The 25,950-nt window shown below is 45.9% G+C and overlaps 1 protein-coding gene across 2 annotated transcripts in view; it reads right to left on the bottom strand.

The window, feature by feature from the left end:
* SYN3 (synapsin III) overlaps positions 1-25,950 on the bottom strand; it is a 409,114-nt gene that overhangs the window by 58,680 nt on the left and 324,484 nt on the right. For both annotated transcript variants that reach the window (XM_024732154.1, XM_024732153.1), the window contains one exon: positions 10,807-10,869. In XM_024732154.1, coding sequence (XP_024587922.1) covers positions 10,807-10,869 — 63 coding nt within the window. The remainder of the gene's footprint in view (positions 1-10,806; positions 10,870-25,950) is intronic.

The following is a 25,950-nucleotide window of genomic DNA, read 5'->3' as shown; positions in this document are numbered from 1 at the left end:
TCTGCGGGAAGCAGGGTGGGAGGCTGGCCTGGGCTGCGGCTGCGGAGAGCAGGTGGCATCTGCTTGTTTCAGGACATCACTTCTACTGCCTGCTGATAGTGACAATGGGCTGCGCCTGCACATTTTGGCTGAGGAAGACCTCAGTGGACACGCAGGCTGTGTTCCAGGTGGGCTGGCAGAACTCTCTGGAGGCTTCCCTTCCCTGGCATGGGTGCCAGGACCAGGGGAAAGAATGTGCAGCCTTCCCAGCACACAATGTGCAACCTTGTGCCAAATCATTTCGCCTCCTCGATCTCTGCTGGTCTCATCTGTTAAATGGGTATCATGATAACCATACCCTCATCAAAAGATGCTGGAACCTGAGCAGGCTCCCAGTGTGGATGAATTTTGTAAATTGCACGTGACTGTCTAATGTTGGGGGAAAAAGTATGGAGCTGGTCATCAAGTTGTGGGAAATTATACAGAGTACCCCCCAACAGGTGATGTGTGCCCCCTCCTCTTTTGGGGAGACTCCTAGGGAATGACTTCTCTGGCCTTTCTTGCATACTATGCCAGGATGGGTCAACAGACGTTGCCAGAAAAGGAGAGAAAAGAAAAAGGAAGTACTACTGTTTTTCAATGTTTGTCAGCTCCAAAATATTCTGTTTTCCATGGAGGAGTGGTGTGGTCAGTGCACACAAGAGCAGGTAATGTATTCTTTCCAGATGAGTCTGTTCCTGTGTCTCTGTCCCTCTTGACAAAATGGGGCCTGTGATTGGGGGTGTACACTGTTTTTAAGACATAGTGCCAGGGGGTGATAGTCTTCCTTTTCTTCTTCTCATTCTCTTGCACAAGGGTTCTTATTCTTGGCTTCAGGCCTGGAGTGAGATCAGTCCAGCAGACAACAAGAGCAGTTCATATGCAAAGGTCAGTGCTCGTCTCCAAGGTACTGACATGTTTCTTGGGTGGAACCCTGTGAAATTCTTCATAAATCAACTCTCCAATTAAGTTGGCTGGTCGCCTTATGATGGGAAGAGGTGATTCCACCAGGGCGTTCCTGAGGGTCCCAGGCAGCAGGAAGAAAAGAGCTGAAGAACCTGACAACCTCATTTCGAATCCCGCTTCCGTCATTTACCTGTGACTTTAAGCAAAACAACTCTTGGAACCTCTGGAAAGCTGGGATCAGAAATAGCTCTCAGGGCACCTTTGAGGGTTAGAGACGTTGAAGGCACTTATCCTGTTGCACCAGCTGGTGTACCTTTGTTCATCCCATCTGATCTGCTTTGAGTTATCCCAGAGAAGGCAAGGAATTTGCACCAGGTCACAATGCTAGCCGATGGCAGAGCCCAGACCAGAACCCAGTGAGGTCTAAGTCCAAAGCCCATACCCTTCTTCGTTTACCTCTCCACCTCACCTTCACGTGGCGCTTCATACTTTTTAAGGCACTTCTACTCACTAGCTCTTCCAAGTGATTGGTGAGGAAAATCGTGTATATTTGACATATTTGGCACCCTGCACTTATGTGTTTAAATGACTTGCCCAGGTGGATACTGTGGGCCCCAGGGAGTGCAAGGCTGGCAGGAGGACCCAGGTTTCCTGAACCCAGGCCAACCAAGGATGGTGTAAATATGCGGGGATTGGCAGTGTAAGCGTCACCAGTAGAGATTTCAGCCTTAAACCCTCGTAAGGAAAACGAGCTGATGATCCAGGTGATGTCATCTTCAACATGACAGATGTCAGGCTGGACAGAGTCATGAAATAACTGTTTGAGTTTGCTTCTGTTTGTGCTTAGAAGCGTGGCAGTTTGGCATCCAAAGGAAGAAAGAGGCCCTTAGGACTCTTTACAGAATATGTGTGTTTGTGTGTGTGATGTATACACATATGTACACACACACACAGAGTCCATTCTCATTATTCACAGTAGTTACATTCTGTAACTTTGCAGCAAACACTGAATTAGCGAACCCTGAGCCACTGCTCCTAGGGTTCGTTTCCTGCAAGCCTATGGTCACATTTTCATCAACTCATCAATATATAATCTTGTTATGTGTGCTTCCTTTTAAAGACAACTTATTTAATATATATGGTTGATTCATTAACATTGAACTCATAGCCAACAACACCATAACTCATACCTGAATGAAGCTTATCTAACACATACATTTTTTTCCATAAGAAACATCACAGCCTGCTTGGGGTTAGCAACACCAGACAGCACTTCAGCCCTACGCTTGGGAGTCATTTTAAACAATGAAATCACCAACACAAGGGACAAAAATGCAAAAGTGTGGCACTAAATACACCAAGAAGAGGACACTTGTTTACAAGCTGAGACAAGAAGAGTGTTTCCTGCTCGACATCAGTTGGGAAGGAACACGCAAATTATTCACTGCTCTGCACGTGTCTGTGAATGACCACGAAAACACTATGAGAATTGATTCTGGGGTGACGAATATATTCCTAGTGAGCAGGTGAATTCAGAAATACAGAATCCATGAATAATGAGGATCGAGAGTATTTATTGTGCTTATAGAGAGGGCAGCCTCATGCCAGAGGCTCTGAGATGCAGAGCACAGTGTTTACAATTTTCACTACGGTGTAAAGGACAGATGGAAGCCCCTTAAGGGCCCATTTTGTTCAAGAGAAGCAGAGAGTAAAGGAGGCAGTGGTCATCTGCGGGGCAGGGGGGACTTGGTGGGTGGTGGAGTTGAGAGGCAGGCTGCTGGAGGGAGTGTGTGTCCCTCTCTCCTCTCCTCCTACACAGCTTGGCAGCGGCCGTGAACACTGCTTGCCGGCACGCCTTGCAGGCTGGAGCCTCTCCCCCTCTCTCACTTGATTCAGCTTCTGCTGAGCATGAAACACAGAGTGACTTTCCTCCCTGGTGATCTCCCAGGTGCTGGGGAGCACTTCATTTCTTAACTGTTCCCCTGGGTTCCATTCTCCCATTTGCTTATTTTCTAGCCCTTTCTCTCCATTACCGTGTTATCTGGCCACCTACTCCCACTTTAAAAAGTGGACAGTGCTGGAAAGTGTTATTAAGTGAGTCAGCCTGAGGGAAGAGAGCAGAGTCCAGGTCGCTGGGAGCTGATGACAGCAGCAGCCCTGGCCAAGCAGGGGTGTGCAAGATGCCGGGGCGACTGGAAAACAGTGCATTTAGGAGCTTCCACCTGGTCCCCCCAGAACAGACAGGCTGTCTGCCAAGGCGCCTCATCCCTGTCCCTCATCACTCCAGGCTCCTCTTAGTAGAACAACAAACCCTGACCAAGCCCGCATCTGGGCTTACTAACCTGTGACCATGGCAGTACGCTTTACCTCTCACTGAGCTTAGGAGCCAGAGCCAGACTGCCCAGGGTTGAACCCCATTCCACCCCTTACTCCCTGTGCCTCAGTTTCCTCATCTGAAAAGTGGGGATACCCACAGTATCTTCCTCATAGGGTGGTTCTGAGAGGATAGTAGTCAATGAGTAATTTATAAAGCACTTAGAACAGTGCCTGCCCAGAGTAAACTCCATAGAGCATTAGCTTTTATTATTATTCTGGCTATTATTACTACTACTGTTCTTACCTGTAAAGTATGCAATGGGGTTGAATAATCTCAAAGGATTTTCTTTCCCTTCCTGTTCTGTTACTGGGGATGCTTCCTCACTATGTGGCCTTGGGCAAGACCCTTCTCCTCTCTGGGGCCTCAGGTTCTTATCTTTTAAGAGGGGTGCTGGGACTTAAGTCCTGAAGGTCTGTGAATTTATGAAACAAGGATAAGGTGACGCCCAGGGTGGGGTTTGCGTGTTATCTTGGCCTCTCCTGGGAATGCTGGAATCCCGTTTTCCTTACTTTAAGAATTTACCCAGAATTTAATTCTCCTTCCCTTTTTGTCTATTATGAGCAACTGCTTATCTCATCTTAGTTGAGATAAGCAGTTAGGTAATCAGAGTAATAGTTTATGTTTGTAGTGAGTTTTTAAGGCTCCCATTCACTGAGTGTTGACCAGGTACCTTCCTAAGCCTGGGCTGATTGATTCTATCATCAGTACAATTCCAGGAGGGAGATTATTGTCCCCACATTAGAGATGAAGAAATTGAGGTACGGAGAGGTTAGGCAACTTGCCCAAGGACACACAACTAGTAAATGGTTAATCCAGATTCAAACCAGAAACACGCTTTCAGATTCTACAAATGCTACCCCCACACTATACTGGCAGTTGGTCTTGAACTTGACTTCTATGATAATAACAGATATGCCATTCCTTTCAATAGACCGCTCATAGTATTGATCAAAACCACAGATTCTTTTCATTGGAAGATACTGTAGTGGTCACCTTCAGGGTACGTTAAACTTTGGGAGGGTCATGGGCCCCTGTGAAAAGGTGGAAGAAGCTATGGACTCCTTTCCCCCCCCAAAACATTCATATCCCATCCACACATAAACATATGCAGATGTGTCTCAGTTTTACAGGGTTCAAACATCTCAGGCTAAGAATCTCACATAATGCTTAAATTCCCTTGAAACTCTCCAGTAAGTATTCATCTTTGCTCCAGTTCTGCATCTATGAGAACTTCCTACCCAAAGGGGCTCTTCATTCCATTAATATTCACCTCTGATTGTCAGAAAGTTGCTCTTTCAACACAACCCTCATGCATTTCCCCCTGACCTTGGTCCCATTTTTGGCTGCTACATGTTATATAGAAGCAGCCCAGCTTACCTTCCCAGGACAATTCTCCATGTTTCTGGGGACGGTGGCCACACTGTCTCTAGCCCTCCTAGCCTGGATGCCTCTGCCCTCCATTGCTCAGTTCATTTTCCCCTGGACATACTCATGTGTCAACGGCTCTTTCAAACATCCAGAATGGGTTTATAGCCCAGAACCGAATACAATGTTCTAGCCATGGAGGAATCAGTGCAGTGCAGGACTCTCACTTTATTTTGGAAATCAGATCTCCATTAATATGTCCTAAACAAGGTTTAGAAAACCTTATTTTATTTTGAAATATAACACACATGGAGAATTGCCCAGTATAAAAATGACAGTTCAATGAGCTGTCAATCACAAAGCAAACATCCACATAACTACTACCCAAGTCAAGAACTAGAACTTGGACCACTCCTGCTGTATCCCAATGACCACACCTCCCTCCTCCACAAAGGTAACTTCTATTTTTTTATGGTAGTAATTTTCTTGCTTTTCTTAAAAGTTGTATCACCTTAATATGTATCCCACTTAACACTATAGTTTAGTTTCCCTGGTTTTGAATTTTATATAAATGAAATCATATAAATAGGCATCCTTTTGTATCTGACTTTTTTCATTCAATGGTGTATTTGTGAAATTCATGCACGTTGTTGTATATAGTTGTAGTTCATTCATTTTCACTGCTGGAAATTTTCCATTTGTCTGAATATACTGCGATTTATTTATCTATTCTATTTCTAATGGACAAATGGACTGTGTCCAGATTTTGGTAACTATGAATAAGCTGCTATTAACACTGGAGCACACACGCATGCATTTAGGTTGGGTATACCTAAAAGAAGAACTTCTGTGTAACTTCAGCTTAGTAGATGATAACAATCTGTATTCCAAAGCAGTTGTATCAATTGACACTTTCACTAGCTCTGTGTTTGTGTTCCAAATGTTCCATGTCCTTGCCAGCACTTAGTATTATTAATCTTTTTAGTTTGAGCTAGTCTAGTGGTTATATAGTGGAATCTCATCATAGTTTTCATTTGTATTTCCCTAGTGATGAATGAGGTTGAGCCCATTTTCACCTATTTATTAGGTGTTTATGGATTAGAGCTTTTGGCAACTCCTTACTCATCTGATTCACATTGAACTTGCAGCCAAATAAAATATAGCCTCTGACAGAGGATGCTGTTTAGTCACATCTCCCCTATTGACTTCAATTGGATTTTGGGTTCTCAGAGCAGGTTCAAACATTCTTAAAAATAATGACAGCTAATATTTATTGAGTGCCTACTGTGTTCCAGGCACTGAACTATGTGTTTGACATGAATAATGTCTCTTAATCTTCACAACCAGCATATAAGGTTGATACTATTAATATCCTCCTTTTACATAAGATGAAACTAGGGTTGGGGAGGGTAAGTAACTTAACCTAAGGTCTCACAACTAACAAGTAGATTCAAATCAACACCCTTAGCCACTATAACAAACTGCCTCCCAAAGTTGGAAACATGTGACTACAATTGAAAAAAAACCTTTAAAAATGGTTAAATACTGAATAATAAAATGGATATGTAACTGTCAAATGGAGAAAAATCATTGCAAAGTATGACAAAGGATGAATGTTCTTAATGTGCGAAGAGTTTTTACAAATTAAGGAAAGGACACGCATCTCAATTAAAAAACGGTGAAAAGTTCTTGAGTCAGGTAAATCTGGAAAATTCTGCACAAGTTTTCATGTTCTTGTACCCCTAGGAGGTATATGAGCAAATTTACGACTCTGAGAAGTTCTGCCCTAAAAACCTACTTTAACATAGAATTTTCGTATTTGACTAAAACAGTCTTTAGCATAGTCCTTTGGAACAGACTTTGAAACATGTTGAACTCCATAATAACCACTGCTTCCTCTGGTTTCTAGTCTGGTAAAACTTTCCACAAAGGAAATGAAATTAGTTTTGTCCAGGGTTTCTTAACCTTGACGCTCTTGACATTTTGGGCTGGATAATTCTTTGTTGTAGGGGGCATTTTAGGGTGTTCAGTGGCATCCTTGGCTCCCACCAGGTAGATGCCAGATGTCCCTAGCACTTCCCTCACCCCCAGTTGTGACAACCAAAGCTGCCTCCAGACATGACCAAATGCCCCTGGGGGAAGAACACCACCCTCTTAAATTGGTCTAGCCTTACTGGTTTCTTAGAACTCCTGGTGTGTCCCACGATTACCTCCTAACTACCTAAGTGCTCCCCAAACTGCACAGCGTTTCACTATATTTTGATTTCTGTGCCTTGTGATCATGGCTCATGGGCCCAGCCGCTCCGCGGCATGTGGGATCTTCCCGGACCGGGGCACGAACCCGCGTCCCCTGCATCGGCAGGCGGACTCTCAACAACTGCGCCACCAGGGAAGCCCTGTTCTTTGTTTTAATAAAGAGGGTATTGGTCCATCTCTTGTCTTCGAGTCTTTCTTGTTTGTTAGAACTCCTTAAATCTCCAGGCACACCAAACCACGTAGTTACCCTGACAGGGAACTTCTTTCCATCCCTTAGGTGGAATTAAGCTCCTTCCTTCAATCTCCACACTCCCTGCACAGCCTTCTATCAGATCCTCAGCACATCTTATACTTATTTACTTATGTGGTTGTCTCCTCAGTTTCTTGAGAGCAAGGACTGGGTCCTATTCATCCTCCGATTCTTAGCACAGAGTAGGTACGAATTCATATGTGTGAACAGAGAAGCAAAATATAATTGAGGAGGGTCAGGAATTTCAATCATGGGATCCTGGGTGGATTTCCAGTAAGACTGAGTTAATTGACAGTCTCTTCACCAGTTTCCTCCTAGAAATGTTCTCCTTGCTTCTCTCCAGACAGACAATCTTCCTTCTGGAGAGAAACTGGAGGTACTGTAGAAGATACCGTTCTGTTTTTCTCCCCCTCAGCCACGAATATGACATCATTTGCTCAGTCGGCATGTCCAGGCCGTTCCTGATACTTTTCTCATTCCAGACAGAAGGAGAAAAGTCCTTTCCCCTTGATCTCAGCATTTTTGCAAACCTCAGTTTATTCCAGCGGGTGACACTTCTTATCCTCGGAGATGTGGCCTCCTTTCCATGTTCTGGGAGTTCCTTTTGGGCTTGAGTTTCTCAGAGGCATCCCCTCCCCCAACATTGCGTCAGTCTCTTTAAGTATTTCCTTCTTTTTATTTCCTGTCTGGGATTATTTTAAGCTTTAGAAACGGAATTTAATTCTTGGGAACCCTCTAACTTTACCAAAGCTGTTCAAGATGGCGACAGTAGGCGGAAAGAAAGGGACAGGTTTGAGAAACATTAACAAAAGGGCAAGTGACAAGACTTGATGACCATTGGGAAACAGGGATGGGGAGATGACTCCCAGATTTCTGTTTCAAGACAATGGAGGGACTGGTGGGTCCTGTTGTAGAGATGGTCCCAGGAAGAGGAGGAGGATAAAGATGAGGAAGGAGGGTGGGCTGTCTGAAAACAAAATGGACATGGTCTGGGAAGTTCAGCGTCAGAGGTTTCCATGGGGCATGCAGTGGAGATGTAGAGGAGGTAACTGGGTATAAGAGCCTGATGCTCTGCATAGGAAATGTGACTCGGGGGCTGTTGGTGTGTAGATGGGAGCTGAAGCTGAAAGAGCAGACGAGAGCTTGGATAGCGTGTGCTGACGGAATAGATGCGGCTAAAGATGCAGCAGGAAGGAAAGCACTTGAAGGAGACTGTGAAGGAGGGGTCAGAGAGAGAGCAGAGAGACAGGAGAGGGGCATGAGTTTCAGGGCACAAAGGATGGCCATCAGGTTTAAATGATATAGAAAGGTAAATTCAGCTATGGACAGAAAAGTGACAGCTGAATTAGCAGCAGAGGGTCATTGAGGACCATGGGGAGGGCAGCCTCAGGAGTGGAGGGAGCTATAGCCAGATGACAGGGGATGGAGGAGGGGTTGGGAGAACAGGCAGTGAGGAGCAGACTTAGGGTGGCATCTGAAGAGGGAGTTATTCATTTATCCACTCGACCAACAAACTGAGAGGCTAGGGGTACACCAGGAGCCATTCGGAGCCGTAGGTGCAGTAGTGGGCAAACAGGTAAAAATCTCCGCCCTCACAATGTGTCCTTTTTAGGGAGAGGTAGTATGGCGGGAGGATTAAAAATTTTTTTTTCCTCCCAGTTTTACTGAGATATAATAGACAAGGATTCATTTTAAAGGTGGTTATAAGAAGTATCATTGTTTGTGCAAACTATTACATTTAGAAGGGATAAACAACAAGGTCCTATTGTATAGCACAGGGCACTATCCTCAGTACCCTGTGCTAAACCATAATGGAAAAGAATAGGAAAAAAGAACGTCTCTATGTGTATAACTGAGTCACTCTGCTCTACAGCAGAGATTGGCACAGCATTGTAAATCAACTAGATTTCAATTAAAAAAAGTGTCATCATTAGTCAGATGAGGCCAAGAGAAGTTAGATGGCAACTTGCTCCACTTCACACAAAGGTCAGAGCTGAGGTCACGCCCTGACCTGTCTGACTCTTTCCATCCTTTGCTGCTTGAAGGGGTTGGAGTTTAGGTGGAAAGAGGTGATGCAGAAGGCATAATGGGGTGGGAAGAACGAAGGTGCAGGGTGTGGGGTTATTCATGGCTGGGCTGGGCCTACACAAAGCAAGGTTTCTACTGGCCCCTGCTGCCCTTTATCTAGGACGCCCGGGCTGGGCCTTGTGCATGGGCTCAGGTCCCTCCAATGGGGACGGCAGGCACTGAGATCCACATGTTCTCACATGGTTCTGCCTGAGCCAGAAGCTTGAGAGGTGGCCTGTGGTAGCCCCCGACACTTCCCCATCCCCACTCCCCTTATTTAGGAGTAAATCTCCAGAAGCCCAAGCACTGATCAGTATCCCTCCATGAGATTTACACAGAGATGCTGGAAAGAGACATGGTCTTTCTTCCTCTGGGACAGGTGAGCTTAGGGACCAGAATGGGCCACCCACAGCCATCTATCTCAACTATCTGAAGAAACAACAAGTAGAGATAAACAGAGCCAAGAGCTCTGATATCATTTGAGCTCTGCCTGAATCTATCAAGAACTATTCCAGACTTCCTGATCCTTGAACCAATGAATTATCTTTTGCCCCCTAATTTGATTTGCGTTTCTACACTTGCAACTGCAAAAATCTGACCAGTACAATTTGTCATAATACGTTGTAACCGAGCAGGACCCTATAAGGCCTTCCCAGGACAGACTCCTTGCCCATATCTTCTGCTGTAGCTCCTCTCTGAAGGACCTAGATAACAGTATCTGATGCACACTTCTTGAGTTGTTTTACAGATGCTAAAACCACCACCAAATGGAAGAAACGAACTATTTGATGATCATAAGTCCCCAGACCTACTGGTGCCTAAGGATTGATCATGTTAACCACTCTGTTACCTCACCATCAACCAATCAGAGAATTGTGCATGAGCTGATGACATTCCCTGCGACCCCCTCCCTCACCTGGCCTTTAAAAATGCTCTGCTGAAGCCTTTCAGGGGGAGTTCGGGGTTTTAGAGCAGGAGCCACCCGTCCTCCTTATATTGGCATCTTTACAATAAAAGCTGCACTTTCCTTCACCACAACCCAGTGTCAGTAGATTGGCTTTACTGCACGCGGGTGAGCAGACCCAAGTTTGGTTCGGTAGCAGCGTCAACTGTGACTATGTAACATATGCTATTTACTTTTGTAGAAACTGACTCCAGGGGCTTCCTCCTGGGAGCCATATGCATTTGCCACCTTCCAGGTGCTAACACTGCAGGTGATAAAGAGATGAGTAAGACATGAGCTTACACGTAGCTGTGGAGATGATGACAGGAACAGAAGAATCACCATCTGCAAAATGCTTTACATCTATTTCTCTGAATTCACAATGACAGGAAACAATTAGCCGGGTAGGGTTTGGCTAGTATGGCCTGAGCTGGAGAGATGCTCCGTGGGAGCTCAGAGAAAGGTGGGTTGGGGAGGAGAGGGAGTGAATTTTCGTCTCCTCTAATACTCTGATCTGGGTGGCTGGGCTCAGGTGGGGGTGATGGGGGATACAGGGGGAGGAGAACAGGTAGTCTGGGGAAGCCGTGTGAGTATTAACATAAGCGGAAGAGCTGCTTCTCATACCTTTCCCATTCCGGCGTGGGCGTGTCCCAGCTTGACCACCACAGGGAAGTGTGGGGCTGTGAGCTGAAAGAGACAAGAAGAAATTACTCATTAGCATCCCAGAGCATCACCACCAAGACATTGTTCACTGCCTGTTCTGTAGAAAGGTATGGTCATCTGATATCACCAGCAATCCCCAAAAGAATGCTTGGACAGATGGTCATCCCTCTGTGGCTTAAACACCCTAAATGACATTGCTTTCAGCTTCCAAAGGAAGCCCCGAGCTCCTAAAACCAGCCTGCCCAGGGCATCCACCAACCTGGGGAGAATGCAGAGCAGAGCAAACTGACTGGCTTCAAATCCTGGCTTTACCACTTGTGCAACCTCAGATAAGCTACCACATGGATCTGTGCTTCAGGGTCCTCATCTGTAAAATGGGGATGATGAGCATCCATCCCACAGGGTTGCTATGAGGATTAAATGAGTTATTACATGTGAAGGCTTTACATTGTAAACACTCAATGAACGGCAGCTTAAATATTCCTGTCTTGGCTCTGCCTTGTGTGATTCCCGACAACAACCTTCATGTATCTGGAAACTCTCATTCCCTCCCCCAAGCTCCCTCCAGGCCACGCTGTGAGTTCTCTTAATGACAGTGGTCACGCTACAGCACAAGCATTTATGGGCTGCGCTGTGTGGGTGCTGTGCTGAGCAACCGCCCTGGGTCATCTCCTTCAGAGAGCAACAGGGCAGCAGCCTGTCCTGGTTGGTTCCCTGCTGCATCCCCAGCCATTAGAACACTGCCTGACCCAGGGAAGGTGCTCGATATGGAATCTGTGCCTTAATCAGTCCTCTGAGCAAGACCTACGAGGCATGCATGCCTCTCCCTATGATACAGAGGAGGAGAGGGGCTCAAATGGTTAGGTGCTCCCCCACGCCCACGCTTACTCAGCTAGCAAGTGAGGGGACCAGGTTTGAACCTAGGCTATGCATTTCCTCCTCATTCTGTTCATATGTTGTTTGAGATGGGTTTGCTTGGTGTCTAGAAATATATTTGGAATTGCTTGAGGGCAAGGGTTATCCCTTCTCGTTATTTAGTAATAATACCACTCCTCTGACTTGAGCCAGCCCTAGCCAGAGGTAATCACGTCCCACTCTCTGTGCTGTGCAGTTGTCTCTTCTGGTGCCTGTCACTCTGTCCTGGATTGCCCCCCGACACTCTGGACGCTTTGAGAGGAGGAACCCAGCTCTTCCCTCCTGGTGCCCAGCACCTAGTCTGACACTTAGGAGTGGCTGTAGCTGCGGCAGAAGGGTCTGCTGTGGGTCACAATCCCACGGGATGGACCTCATCTCATTTTACCACCACAATGGTCCCATGAGGCGAGCAGGGAAGGTATTCTTGTTACCATTTCACAGGCAGAAAATTGAGACTCAAGGAAGCTGCTGGGAAGGGGTGGCGCTGGCTCTTGAACTTAGGTCTGTCAGACTTCAAGCCTGATGTGAATGGTTTCCTCTAAGACCTAGTACAAGGGCTTCCTGCAGTAGATGCTGAATAAAAAATTTTCTCCCTGATTTCAGGCTAAAATTTATCATATCCTGGTGTCTAGAGTTAACAAATGTATCTATTTAAAAAGGGGCAATATTTATTTTTGATTCCAAAAGCAACATGTACTCATTATAAAAAGTTTGTAAAATATAATAAGGTTCTATGTTGTTATGTACAAAGAAGACAATAAAAATCACCCTCAAAATTTGAGCAGTTTTGGTGTATTATCTGGTGGTCTTTGTTTTTTTTTTAATCTAAATTTTTTCTTTTGATTTGTTCTGTTCTCACAAAATTGGGAGTATAATGCATACCCAATTTTGCTCGTTGCTCTTTCCGCTTAATGTTATAAGTGGTAAGCAATTCCTGGCAGTAATTACTTGTCAGTTTAAGAGTTATTATGGAATATTTCATATATGAAAGAAGACTTAAAGAGCAATATTGTGGACATTATCTAGCTTAAGAAATAAGCCATTGTCCAAACAGTTGAAGCCCCTGATGTACTTCTTTCTTATCAAATTTCCTTGTATTTATTCATATTTTAACTATTACATATGATTCCCAGTCAATATACATTACACGTGTTAAACTTTATGTAAGTGGCATCAAAAGAACCTATTCTTATCGGGAGATTGGGATTGACATATATACGCTATTGATACCACGTATAAAATAGGTAACTAATGAGAACCTACTATATAGCACAGGGAACTCTACTCAGTACTCTGTGGTGACCTAAATGGGAAGGAAATCTAAAAAAGAGGGGAGGGCTTCCCTGGTGGCACAGTGGTTGAGAGTCCACCTGCCAATGCAGGGGACATGGGTTCGTGCCCCGGTTCTGGAAGATTCCACATGCTGCGGAGCGGCTGGGCCCGTGAGCCATGGCTGCTGAGCCTGCGCGTCCAGAGCCTGTGCTCCGCAACGGGAAAGGCCACAACAGTGAGAGGCCCGCATACCACAAAAAAAAAATAATAATAAAGAAGAGGGGATATATGTATACATATAGCTGATTTACTTTGCTGTACAGTAGAAACTAACACAACATTGTAAAGCAACTATACTCCCCTAACAATTAGAAAAAAAGAATCTATTCTTTTTTGAAATAATTTAAATTTGACCCTCTACTTTTAAAAAAATCTAAATACATAAGCTTTTTAAAAAATGTATTTATTTATTTACTTATTTTTGGCTGTGTTGGGCCTTCGTTGCTGCATGTGGGCTTTCTCTAGTTGTGGCGAGTGGGGGCTACTCTTTGTTGTGGCGCGCGGGCTTCTCATTGCGGTGGCTTCTCTTGTTGCAGAGCACGGGCTCTAGGTGCACAGGCTTCAGCAGTTGTGGCTCGCAGGCTCTAGAGCGCAGGCTCAGTAGTTGTGGCACACGGGCTTAGTTGCTCCTCGGCCTGTGGGATCTTCCCGGACCAGGGATCCAACCTGTGTCCCCTGCATTGGCAGGCGGATTCTTAACCACTGCGCCACCAGGGAAGCCCCCACACCCGCCGCCAAAAGAATCTATTCTTTTACAACTTTGGGGTACATTATGTTTGTGAGGCTCATGTATGTTGATGAATATAGCTCAGATTTATGTTTAACTACTGCAAAGTATTCCACTTTATGAACACTTTGCCGTTTGTTCATTTCCTGCTGATGAACATTTAGGTGATTTCTGTTTTTTCCAATTATAAACAATACTAGTAGGGGAATTTCTCCAGGGCACACACACCGGAGCAGAATTGCTGGGGTTAGGCAATGCTTGTCTCAGCTTTGCTAGATATTGTCAAATTGCTCTCCTAAGTGGTTGTACCTGCTTACGCTCTCACGGACAGGAAAAGAGAGCCCAACACTTGAGGTTGAAAGACTTAAATTTTACCAACCCAAGGGCTATGAAGTGGAATGAATGGGTGCATTTTCACCAAGTGGCTGTTGTTCCCTGGCAGCATCGTCACACCCAGCCATTCACCCACAGACCCTAGATATCGACTCCCCCTCCCCCAGCAGTCCAAGAACTGCCCAGGTCACTACTGGGGCTTCATCTCCATCGCATTTTAAGGTGAAGCTTGAGGTGAGGGGAAACGTTGTGCTCTCTCTTCCTCTCCATCCCTCCCAGCCTGATCATTTCACCACATGCTGACAGGTACTGGAAAGAATTGAATGCTGGAGTTAAACTTACTCTCTGTTTGACCTTGGACTAGATATTTAACCTCTCTGAACCTTAGTGCTCTAATCTGCAAAATGGGGACAATAATGGCCAACTCACAGGATAACTGGGGGAAGAAGAAATGACATAAAGAATGTAGGGTTCCCCTGGTGGTGCAGTGGTTGAGAGTCCACCTGCCGATGCAGGGGACACTGGTTCGTGCCCCGGTATGGGAAGATCCCACGTGCCGCGGAGCGGCTGGGCCCGTGAGCCATGGCCGCTGAGCCTGCACATCCGGAGCCTGTGCTCCGCAACGGGAGAGGCCACAACAGTGAGAGGCCCGCGTACTGGTAAAAAAAAGAAGAAGAAGAAGAAGAATGTAAAGCTGCTTAGCACCAAGTGGAGGTTCAAAATCAAAGTGTGAAGTAGAATTGAGAGGAGGAAGGAGATGATTCTAGCTTTGTGAGGCAAGGAGAGAGATAAAGGAAGGCTGGATGATGGAGGAAGGAGAGCAGAGGCTCTAGCTTGGCAGTGTTTGATTAATAGCCTGGGAGGGAGTGAAATGAAGTCCAATGAGGGAAAATCAGGGAGCTACACCAGAGCGAGTCATCAGAGGTGATTAAAGCTTGGTAATTTTAATCTGTAAGAACCTTAGTAATCTACTTGCCTATCCCCCCATGTTACCATGATGCAGCAGGTAGAATTTCTAGGAATGCTCCCCAAGATGTCCTACCCTAATCTCTGGAGCCTGTGAATGTGATGAGATTGTCATACAACGACTGTTCTATTATATGCACAGGTGACCTTAAAATAGGGAGATTAATCAAATTACAATGAGCCCTTAAAAGCAGAGAACCTTCTCAGGCTGGCGTCGGAAGAGGAAGGCAGAGAGGTTCAAAGCATGAGAAAGACTCAACATACCATTCCTGCTCCAGGAGCAGCCCCTGGCTGATAGCCAGCAAGGAACTGGGGGCCTCAGACCTACAGCTGCAAAGAACTGAATTATGCCAATACCAAGAATGAACTTGGGAGAGAACCTTGAGCTCCCGAGGAAAATGCAGGATGCCAGCACCTTGATTTCAGCTGGATGAGGCCCTAAGCAGAGAACCTTGTCACGCCATCCCAGATGTCCGATATACATAACTGTGAGATAATAAAGAGGTGCTCTTTTAAGCTGCTAAATTTGTTAGAGCAGCAATAGGAAACTAATACATGTGTCCTCTTAGATGCTGAAGCCCAAAGAGTGAAGTGATTGTTTTCATGCCACACAACTGGAGAACCGGTCAAGCTCATGTGTTTTGACTCTTAATCAAGCCCTCTCTCTACCCAGGCACACTTCCCAGGGATATGCATCTCTGGGATACAATAAATGCTCCTCCCTAATCATAAGAATCAATAAAATAATATTAAATCTAACCAATTCAGTGGGCACTAACTGAATGAGAACTCTGTGGCTGGCTCTGTATTTCATGCTGTGCAGGACACACAGAAGATTGAGACAAGATTTCCTATCTTAGAGAGATGAGCTATGCAATGAAAGACCAGAACAAGCAGCATGGTGGGTACGTCTGGGCAGGTGGAGTCATGAGCTAGTCTCCATAGGAAAGGAAGACTCAGTGAAGGATTCTGAAGGATGAGTAGTTTGTGGCTGGGTGGAGGGAAGGCTCAGCATTCCTCAAGGGCTGAATGGTGTAGAGTCTTGTGGTCTGCTCGTGAAAGGTGTAGAGATTCTTCATGAGCTCTAATGAACACAATCTCATAGGAAGGGAGGATTTATTTTATGATACTTAATAAGAGTTTATCATCAGTAAAGTTATTTTGGACATAACTGCTAAGTGGAATGATATATTTGAACTGAGTACCCTTCTCTAACACTCTTAAATGAAATTGGAGGAATGTATTAACTGTCAAAAATAGTGGGAGTAGAAATTGCATCTGGATTTACAGGACACAGAAAGTCAATCTAGAAACATCTGAGAATTTACAGTAAGGTATTTCAAAGAAAGCATTTTGAGAATATGTTTAAGGCAATGAATTTTCCTGATACCACGGGAGAGTTTCCTTTGCCATGTTTTGCTTTGGTTGAGAAGAGCATTGTTTTTAGAACCAATTGGAAAGGCTCTGGGCTAGTGTTGGGTTGAGGTAGAGGCAATGTGAGGCCAGATTACTGGGGGCCTTCAAAGCTGAAGGGAAGAATTTAGGTTGCTTGAATGGGCTGGGGATATAGCTCAGTTCTGGGACACGAGCGTGACCTGTAAGCTGAGGGAAGGTTAAATTGCATCAGGAGAGGCTGAAGGGCCAGAGACCAATCTGGAATTAGTTACAACCAACACGAAGTGCCACTGGTTGGGCTTGGACTGGGGTGGGGATGGTGGAGAGAGTGGGGGCACTCCCAAGAGTTCTTCTTTTTTTCAAGTGACACTTTTGAAAAATAGCAATATTTTCTTCAAATGACCTTAGAAATTCAAGGCTAGTTTTGTCTACGACTTTAGCATCTAGTCAAATCAGTGTTTGCTTGGGCCCACTTTACTTTATAATCCTCATTTAAATGTCCAATTAAAAAAAGGGATACTCTGCAATAATATTAGAGATAGAATTTGAAGTTTATTCACTTAACATCACACCATAAGTTTTCTCCTATTTTGCCACAATCTTTTTTTCTTTTCTTTTTTCCTTATAACACTTCCCAGCCCAGGTAACTGATCTCACCTTCTTGGTGATTTCTGCCCAACACTTGTCATGCTCCATCTTTGCAAACGTGTATGCACATATATGGTTGAGGTTGATTTTCTTTCAGAAATGGCTCTTTTCACTTCACATCACACCATGTGGACCCCCTTCCCCATGTCAGTAGCTACACTCCTGACCCGAGTTTCAATAACTTCACAATATTCCACAGGGTACATGGGCTGCAATTCTTTGGCCATTTTCCTATAATGGACATTTGTGTCATTTTCTTTCTCTCTCTCTGCTACTACAAGGAAGACCACTAAATGTTTTGTACACATGAGCTTGTAAACTAACATCTTAATATCTAGTGGCCAGGCCAAAAGCTTTTCAAGGGTAGAATCAGCAGAATTTGGAGGCATTCTGATAGGTCTCTGAAGTCATTTGTTAGAGCTCAAGAAATGTCCATGGTACAGCACACTGGGTGAGTCTACCCACCACATGCTCTCCCAGGCTAACGACAACGACACTTACTGAGTGTCTCATAAGGGCCAGGGATGGTTCTAGGTACTTTATATATGTGAGCATTCTTCCCTTTCCCCATGTGATAGATAAGGAATCAGAGGCAAGACATCTGTCAAGGTCAGGCAGTTAAGAAATGGTAGAACTTCTCCACTGCCACCCAGGTCTTCTGCCCACTTTTTCCCTTTCCTTCCCCAAGCTGTTCAAATGGGTTTCAAAGGCCACTCTCATTTCCACTCATCTGCAACATGTCAGCCCCTCCCAGAACACAGACAGGTCACAGAGAACAAAAAACATCTTGTCGGCTATTTTCTCTCTTCCCTTCCCAACAATAGCTTTATTTAGTTCCCCCGGGGATGGGAGGCCTGCACCAGTCTCTCACAGGCTCCCTGTCCCCGCTCACATGCCCCCGGGTGCTCCAGAGTTCAGCACTGCCCAATGGCGTGAGAGACCTGACATCCTGTTAGAAGGGGCAGATCAATTTTTGAAACCAGAGATCCCCACCCTGATAAGGGCCCTATTCAAAAAGTCTCCCAAGAAACCAAAATAAGTGGGGGTAGCCCAGTGCTCATGCTGGGCGTTCTCTTGGGGGGTTGGAGTCGGGGCAGTATGAGCCCGGGAAGCGGAGAGCTGGGACCTGAGTGGCCCGGTGCAGTTTCCCAGTGAAGGAGGCACTTCCTTCTACATTCATGACTCTCTGGAGATTTAAATACGTAGCGTCTGGTCCTGGCTAAGTGATGGAGAAAACAAGGCCTGGAAGAGTCTGGAGGAGGAAATCAAGGACCAAAAACAACTGGGGAGATTTCAAGGAGGAGCTGGGCCTCCATTCCATGCCTTGAAGCTCTGCCTGATCTAGTTCTTGCCTACCTCCTCTGCTTCATCCTGTGTTTCTCCCTCCTTCCCACCCCAACTTCTGTCTACAAGCTATGTTCCAACCCATGGGCCTTTCAGTTCTTTACCGAATGGGCCACATTCCCTCCAGCCACAGGGTCTTTGCACATGCTGCCCCTTTTCTCCGAAAGATTCTACCTAGCACTCTTCTAGGCCACCCCTTTTCATACTTGAGGTCTCAGCTGAAATGCTCTATCCTGAGACAGTGCTTCCCTGGCCACTGGTCTCAAGTAGGTGCTTCCTGTAGTCTTCTTTATCACACCGTGAACTCTCCCTTCATAGAGACAGCCACTATTTGTAATTGCACGTTTATTTCTTTTGTGTCCATCTCTCAACTCCCCTGTAGGTGCTCTGACAAAACAAGGTGCTTTGCATGTTTTGCTTACCACTGTATCTCTAGGCTCCATCCAAGGCCTGGCATACAGTAGACTGTGTATGCAGTGTATTTGTTGGATGGGTGTTACACAAAGCCTTCCCAGGCAGAGTCAGACAGAATTTGGGGAAAAGCTGTTAATAAAGTTGGTTTGCATAGAGGCTTGTTGGGGAAGCAGTGGGGATTAGGGTGAAAATATGGGCAGTGGCAAGCTTGGGGGGCCCTTACACCAGAGGAAGGAATTTAGGATGTATTCTGTGGTTACTGGGCAGCCATTGCGGGTTTGGGTGCAGAGGGTAGACACAGACAAAGCAGGTTCAGGAAGACTCTTCTGGAGGCTGTGTTAATAACAGTTCCCATTTTTGGAGCACTTACAGTATACCACGCATGGTGCTAAGCACTTTACATATATCACCTCATTTAAATCTCTTGCTACTTCTATGAGGCAGCTCCTATTTTTAGCCCCATTTTATATACAAGGAAGTGAAGGCTGAGAGAGGTGAAGTTTCTTGCCTAGGATCACTTAGCAAGAAAGGGGAAGAAACAGGATTTGGCCAGAGCCCACTGTCCTGCTGCTGCTTCTGGAAAATCATGTTATCCATCATCGAGGGCTTCCATGTGCCTAGAACTGTGTCTACTCACTGACTTTGTTGGAGAGGGTAGGTGGAGGCCAGCAGACTCCTTAGGACATGACTGGCTGCTGTAATAACCAAGCATCTTGGGACATGGTGAGCAGCGTGAGCTGTGGGGCCAGAAAGTCCCCAGATTTCACGTCTAGCTCTGACACCTATGCTTATGAGCCCTTGGGTGGCTCGCTGGCCGCTCTGTGACCCAGTTTCCTCATATCCCAAGTATGATCACTTGATGAATTGACATTATAATAGGTGTCTGTCACTAAATGGTCACTGCCAGTGAAGAGGCTTAAATCAAGTTTGGGGATGTCCAAGGCCTGGCACATAGTAGGACAGCAGTCCATACTAGTTCCCATTCCCTTCATATCTGTGATCTCAGGGGCACAGTGACCAGTGTGGGTAGGGGGATATCAAAGGCTGATGGACAGAACTCAGTCATTCCTGGGACACAGGAATGGGAGAGAAGGGGGGTGATGCCATATTGTCAGCAGGGAACACGATGAAGCTTTGACAGAAATGGAGCAGCCCAGAAACAGGGCTTGTTACAGGCATTTAAAAAGATTCATTTAAAAGAGAGAACAGAAACATCCCGACAGCTGCTTGAAAAACCTTAACCTTGATATGTAGTATCTGACAGAATCTCCTTGGAGTTTAAGCACTGCACACCAAGAAATTTCTGTCTGGCAGGAAGAGAATGGACAAGATGACCTTTGACAATCCTTTCCAATCCTTTAATATTGTGACATCTATAAAATACCACCTAGGTGACTGAAACATGTCACGACAAAACTCCTGATCACAGCTTACAGGGCTCTGTGATCTGGCTCCAGCCTTTACCCCCAGCCACATCTTACCCATGCTCCCCCATCAGCCTCTCTATCCCAGCCTTACTGGCTTTCTTTCTGACCCTGATACTAGCTTTGTTCCTTCCAGCCACAGGGCCTTTGAACATGCTGTTCTCATTGCCTGGACCACTCTCCCCGCTCCTCCTTTCCATGCATCAGATCACAGCTCCAATGTCACTTCCCTGAGAAGCTGGCACTCACTTTCCTGCCTAGGTCATGGCCCGCTCATCTCTGTTTCTTTCTTAGCACTTTGCCATTTTAAATTTATCTGTATGACTGCTGGGCAAAAGTCTGACTCCCTCACTAGCCGGTAAGCTCCGTGAGAAGCTGTGGGTCTGTGTCTGCGGTTGCTCATCACTGAACCCTCAGGCCTCTCCTGAGTTACAGACCTGCCTCCCGAACCCTGCCCCAGATGGTCCCACAGGCACCTCCAACCCAACACTTCCAAGCAACCTCATGAACTTCCCATCAGAAAGGCTCTCTCCTCTTCCTATATCCCGACCTCAGTCAGTGGTCCCACCACTCACCCAGGTGCCTGAGATGGAGGTCCCGCCTGCCTTCTCCCTTTTTGTATCTGCCCTAGACCCAGGTCTGGCATATAGGAGGGGCCCAGGAAATGTTTGCTGAATGAGGTCTGTGGCCTCACCGCCCAGCTTAATGCTCTCTGCCCTTAGAACCCCACCTCTGAACTCTCTGCATCACCTCCTCCTATTTCAGTGTCTCTTGGAAAAACACTGGTAGCATATTTAGAAAAATTAAACTAAACCTGCCCTACCAAAATACAAACATTCCTTTCTCTTACATTTCCTGTTTCCCTGAGAAATGGAATAGTCAAAAATAAACACACCGATAGGATGGCACTATTTGTCTGAAAATGCACTTTTCTTGTTCTCACCCCTGTGATGTTGATGGCATCGAACAGGCTTGGGCTGCCAGCTCTCCTCCCATGAAGGTTCTCCTGGGTGCTGCCCACAGTTTGGACAACATCCCAGCAAAACCGTGGCTCTGGGAAGGGTCTGAATGATCCAAGGTGCCGAAGACCACCCTGGACTCATGGATATGCGCAGCCATGTGATTTTAAGTCCCCTAGGTTTTCCATCATAATTTACTTTTATTCGCAATCTTGTTCCAGATCCATCTCTAGGTGTGGAAAAGCCCCCTTTACAATCAGATGATCCCTAACATGGAAAATTAATTACTTCAGAAAATAGCTAAATAATAATTGTGCTCCTTCAGTATCTGCATTTCTTTGCTTCAGTTTATGTTCACAGTGTAATGTCTTAAGATTAAAGATAAATGTAATATTTTGGTTAAAGCTACCTCTGTTGACGTTGCATAGAACTTGCTTACTGAGGGCTACAAGCAAAGGGACATATCATTTCCTCTTGTTCAGGGAAGGGCTATTCGTGGAATGCCATAGAAGGAGGAGGAAGAGCGAACGTAGGCTTTGAAGCCAGACAGAGGAGCTTAAATACTGCTGTATCACTTCCTATTGAAGCACCTTTGGACAACTCAGTTCTCGGGTGGTTCTTTTGTAAGTGGGAATAGGCATACCAGCAATTAAGGTTATTGTGAAGATATGAGTTTGTATGTAAAATACATGCTACATATAGCTGGATTCTTGGCCAGAAATTCTCTGGGGATAATTTGAACTAACATTCATTTAAAATCAATCTAAAACCCCCAAATTACCACCTGATGTAGTCATGGATTTTTTTTTTTTTCCAAAAGTTTTCCTTTTTGTACTATGTATTATAAAAACCTGCTTTGAAATTATTTTAAAAATTATCATTAAATTGAAATAATGGATGGACCTGATATTCCTTATCTATAGAATGACTCTGTACTTATTTTCCTGTACAGAAATGTACTCAAACTCTGATGATTGCACGCTGCCTGGTTTTTTATCCCGTAAACCTTGCGTAACATCTTATTTAATACTGTGAGATCTGACCTACCACAGTTGCAGTGATGGTGCCTTTTTTTTTTTTAAAAAAACAGTTTAATTGAGATAAAATTCATATACCATAAAATTCACCCAATTTAAAGTGTACAACTCAGTGCTTGTAGCATATTCACAGAATTGTGCAACCACTATCACTATCTAGTTTCTGAACATTTTCATCGCTCAAAAGAAACCCCATACCCATTACCAGTCACCCCCCATTTGTCCCTCCTCCCAACCCTTGGCAACCAATGGTCTACTTTCTGTCTCTATCGATTTGCGTATTCTGGGAATTTCATCTGAATGGAGTCATACAATATGTGATCCTTTGTGACTGGCTTCTTTCATTTAGCCTATGTTTTCAAAGTGCCTCCGTGTTGTAGCCTGTATCAGTACTTCATTCTTTTTTATTGCCTAATAATATCCCATTGTACGAATGGTGCCTGACTTTTAAGTACATCTTGGAATGGGCTAGATGTGTATCTCCAGTGACTGCAAACCATGAAGGCAAATGAATGTCTTAGCAAATTTCAGTGAACAAGGATAATGCTTTGGCAACACCATGGATCTGAAGTAAATATAATATCCAGTTGGGCATCTTATGAATTTATAATACTTGGGAAGGAGGAGGATTTTTTACTGGTAAAGTGACACTGGCTTGCAGGGATTTGCATCCTGTGTGTGCCAAACCTTGTCTGCCTCATTCCCCACTGTTTCTTCAGCCCTTACAAGCAGAGGGCCTTAGCCAGATCATTACTGAAATTTGTCATCCCGTGAACAAGTTGATAAAGACAAGGGCTAAGAGGGAAAAATGTCTAGGGGCCAAAGAAGGAAGTAGCAAGAAATACCGGTACTGGGGACCCATGAGCAGAGTAAGAGAGAGAAAATTATATCTGGTGCTCGCTCCCCCTTACAAGACCACTGCCCCTTCTTGTCTGTAAACCACCTTAATTTTCCAAACCATCACGGCTAACTTTGAAGCCATTCAGAGAGGAAGCTTTGAGGTGTGGATTTTACAATCCTACCAACAAAGCTGAAATTGTGATTTTGCTCATATACATTGATTTTCACATTTATTCATTTGAGCTCCATGAGGGCAAGGCTGGTATTTATTTTGTTCACTGTTTGCCGAGTACATAGCAAGTGTTCTGTATTTGTTGACTGAACTTATTGAGCGAATGGAGAAACGCAGTGATAAGAGCTGTATAAATCTTGGGTGCTGTTATTATTACCACCACCATCATCATTGTTACGTATAGACTGAGCTGCTTTTAGAGGTGCCCTCTCTCCTGTATTGCCATTCTAGGTGACTGGTTTTCTCTTGGTGTCTCTGTCCTTATTCGGGCCCCACTAGAGCACTGCCCTTTCTTTAGCCCCTCCTTCTCATTTCCCTCTATCTATGGAAGAGGCTGCAGAGAATAGTGAGCACTTAAAGGTACAGGTGGCCTGGGCCGAGCACTGGGCTCTACCACTGCTGAGCTGTGTGTCCTTGGGGAAGTTACTTTACTTCTCTGTGCCTCAATTTCTGCATTTATAAACAGGGCTAAAAGTAGTATGTTCCACATAGGTTGTCTCGGGGTTTACATGACTTAATATACATGAAGCACTTAGCTGGGTACACAGGGAGTGCTAGAATCATGCTGGTTATTGGTATTAGTCACATTAACACAACGCTATTCTTGCAACTACTGTTTTGTTCCCCTCCCTCACTGCTCTTGACTTTCCAAGAGGGCACCTGCTGGGAGGAATCTGGGCTTCCATGTTAGAGGCTGGTAGGGGTTTAATGGGTTACCCACGTGGCCATAAATCTGCAGCAGAGGAATGTGTGTTGGCAACAGGGAAGGACATCATCAGGTGAGGACTCTGAGCCCAAAAAGAAAGATGGATGAGGGTCATTCCAGCTCTTTCCTGGGCTGGGGTCAGGCAGCACTGCTTGGACACAGGGAAGGGATATGATGACCCTCAAGGGTCATCTCAGCCACCAAGACCCTCATTCTTCTTCATTACCCTATATCAGGGTCTCCTGCCTGACCTGACAGAGAGATGAGCCCTGTCCCATCCAAGGGGGTCACATGTGGGAAGGGGCCCCCAGACCAATCAGCATAGCAGAGCCCCTTCATTGCCTACAGGGGGGAAACTGAGGCTGAGAGGCAGAGACCCTGTGCAGGTCCCATCTCCAGCTACCATCCTTTATAGATAAGGAAACCGAGGTGCAGAGAGTAGGCACTTGCCTGAGGCTACAGAACGAAGCTGCGAAACCAAGCCTTCAACTCCGGGGTGAGGGTCCCCGTCTGAATCAGAATTATTTCTGCCCCAGCCCCTGTCTTCTCCACTTAAGAAAATTTCTTTTATGGAACACATGCTGTGCCTGCCCCATGGAAGTGGCCCCTGACTCCAAGGAGCCTTTTATTCTGCAAGTTCCAGACAAATGTTGAAAAACTATTGTTCAGTGAGGAAGGAAGGTTGGAAGCTTAAAAGACACCCCACCCTTTGTCAAGAGCTGATGCTAAGTGCTGATGAGCATTTCTCCTTGGAGCCATGTGACAGCCCTATGAGATGGACGGATGGGGTCCACACACACACAGTCACAGTGAGAGTCAATGGCGGAGCCTCGGTTCCATCCCAGCCCGCCTTCCTTCTAGAGGAAGTGAGAACAACCACCAGTGGAAACGCTGCTCTCGTTTGGGGTCCATGCTACAGGGGAGAGTATGCTGTAATAAAGGAAGAATGCTGGTCTCAAAGGCTGGCTGTTGCTCAGTTTTAAAACCAGCTAACGTCACCTCAGTGTTCACAGAAGATATCAGACAGTCTTCCTTTTCCCACTTGCCTGCAGGCAGTGGAGAATGGGAAGAGGAGGGCCAATCTGGGCTCATTCTTACCCTCCTTTCTACGCTGCACAGCTGGGCCAGGCCGGAGCACCCCTGGTGCTCAGGAGTCGGGGTAGGGAGAAGGGGTGGGTGCCCAGACTGGCCTGGGACAGCATCTCAATGACAAAGCGGGGGAGCCAACGGGGCTTGGAGTCTCCCTAAGTTGTGGGAGAAGGTGGGGAATGGAGGCAGCTGGAAGCAAAGCCATGAGACACACCTGACACCTGGGTCATGACTGACCTGCAAGATAAGACTTTCCGGAAGGGAGGCTTCTGGGGAATGCTGGGTGACAAGAGATCTGAGCAGTCAGGGGGAGAGGGGAGCAATCTCTGCACCCAGCTGGGAGGGGGAGGGAGGAGTATCTGTGGATGGGACCCTGTGGGAAGGGTGCAGGGTCCCCAGGCTGCTCTCTGGCTTGGGGGAGGCAGAGGGTGAGGGGTGAGCAGGCCCCTGAGGCAGCACTGCAGCAAGCTGGCCCCTAGCTCTCCACTGCAGGGGCTGCAGCTCAGGATGAGCGGGGACATTTCCATCATCTCTCACAGAGGGGAAAACTACCAGGACCCGAACAGACCCTGGGGCCTTGTGCCAGAGGGCGAGACATGTCTCTGGATGTAGGGGCCTGTTTAAGGAAGAAATCACACTGAGAGATGATAGAGGCCAGCAGTTATGCAGTGTCTACCGGTGGTGGACTCCACAGCGGCTGAACAGACACACCTCACTTAGTCCTCATGTTGCAGTGCTACCATT

Source organism: Neophocaena asiaeorientalis, unplaced genomic scaffold (genome assembly GCF_003031525.2).
Source record: "Neophocaena asiaeorientalis asiaeorientalis breed wild unplaced genomic scaffold, Neophocaena_asiaeorientalis_V1.1 scaffold418, whole genome shotgun sequence".
Lineage (NCBI taxonomy): Eukaryota > Metazoa > Chordata > Mammalia > Artiodactyla > Phocoenidae > Neophocaena > Neophocaena asiaeorientalis.
This window is presented reverse-complemented; position numbering and strand designations above follow the sequence as displayed.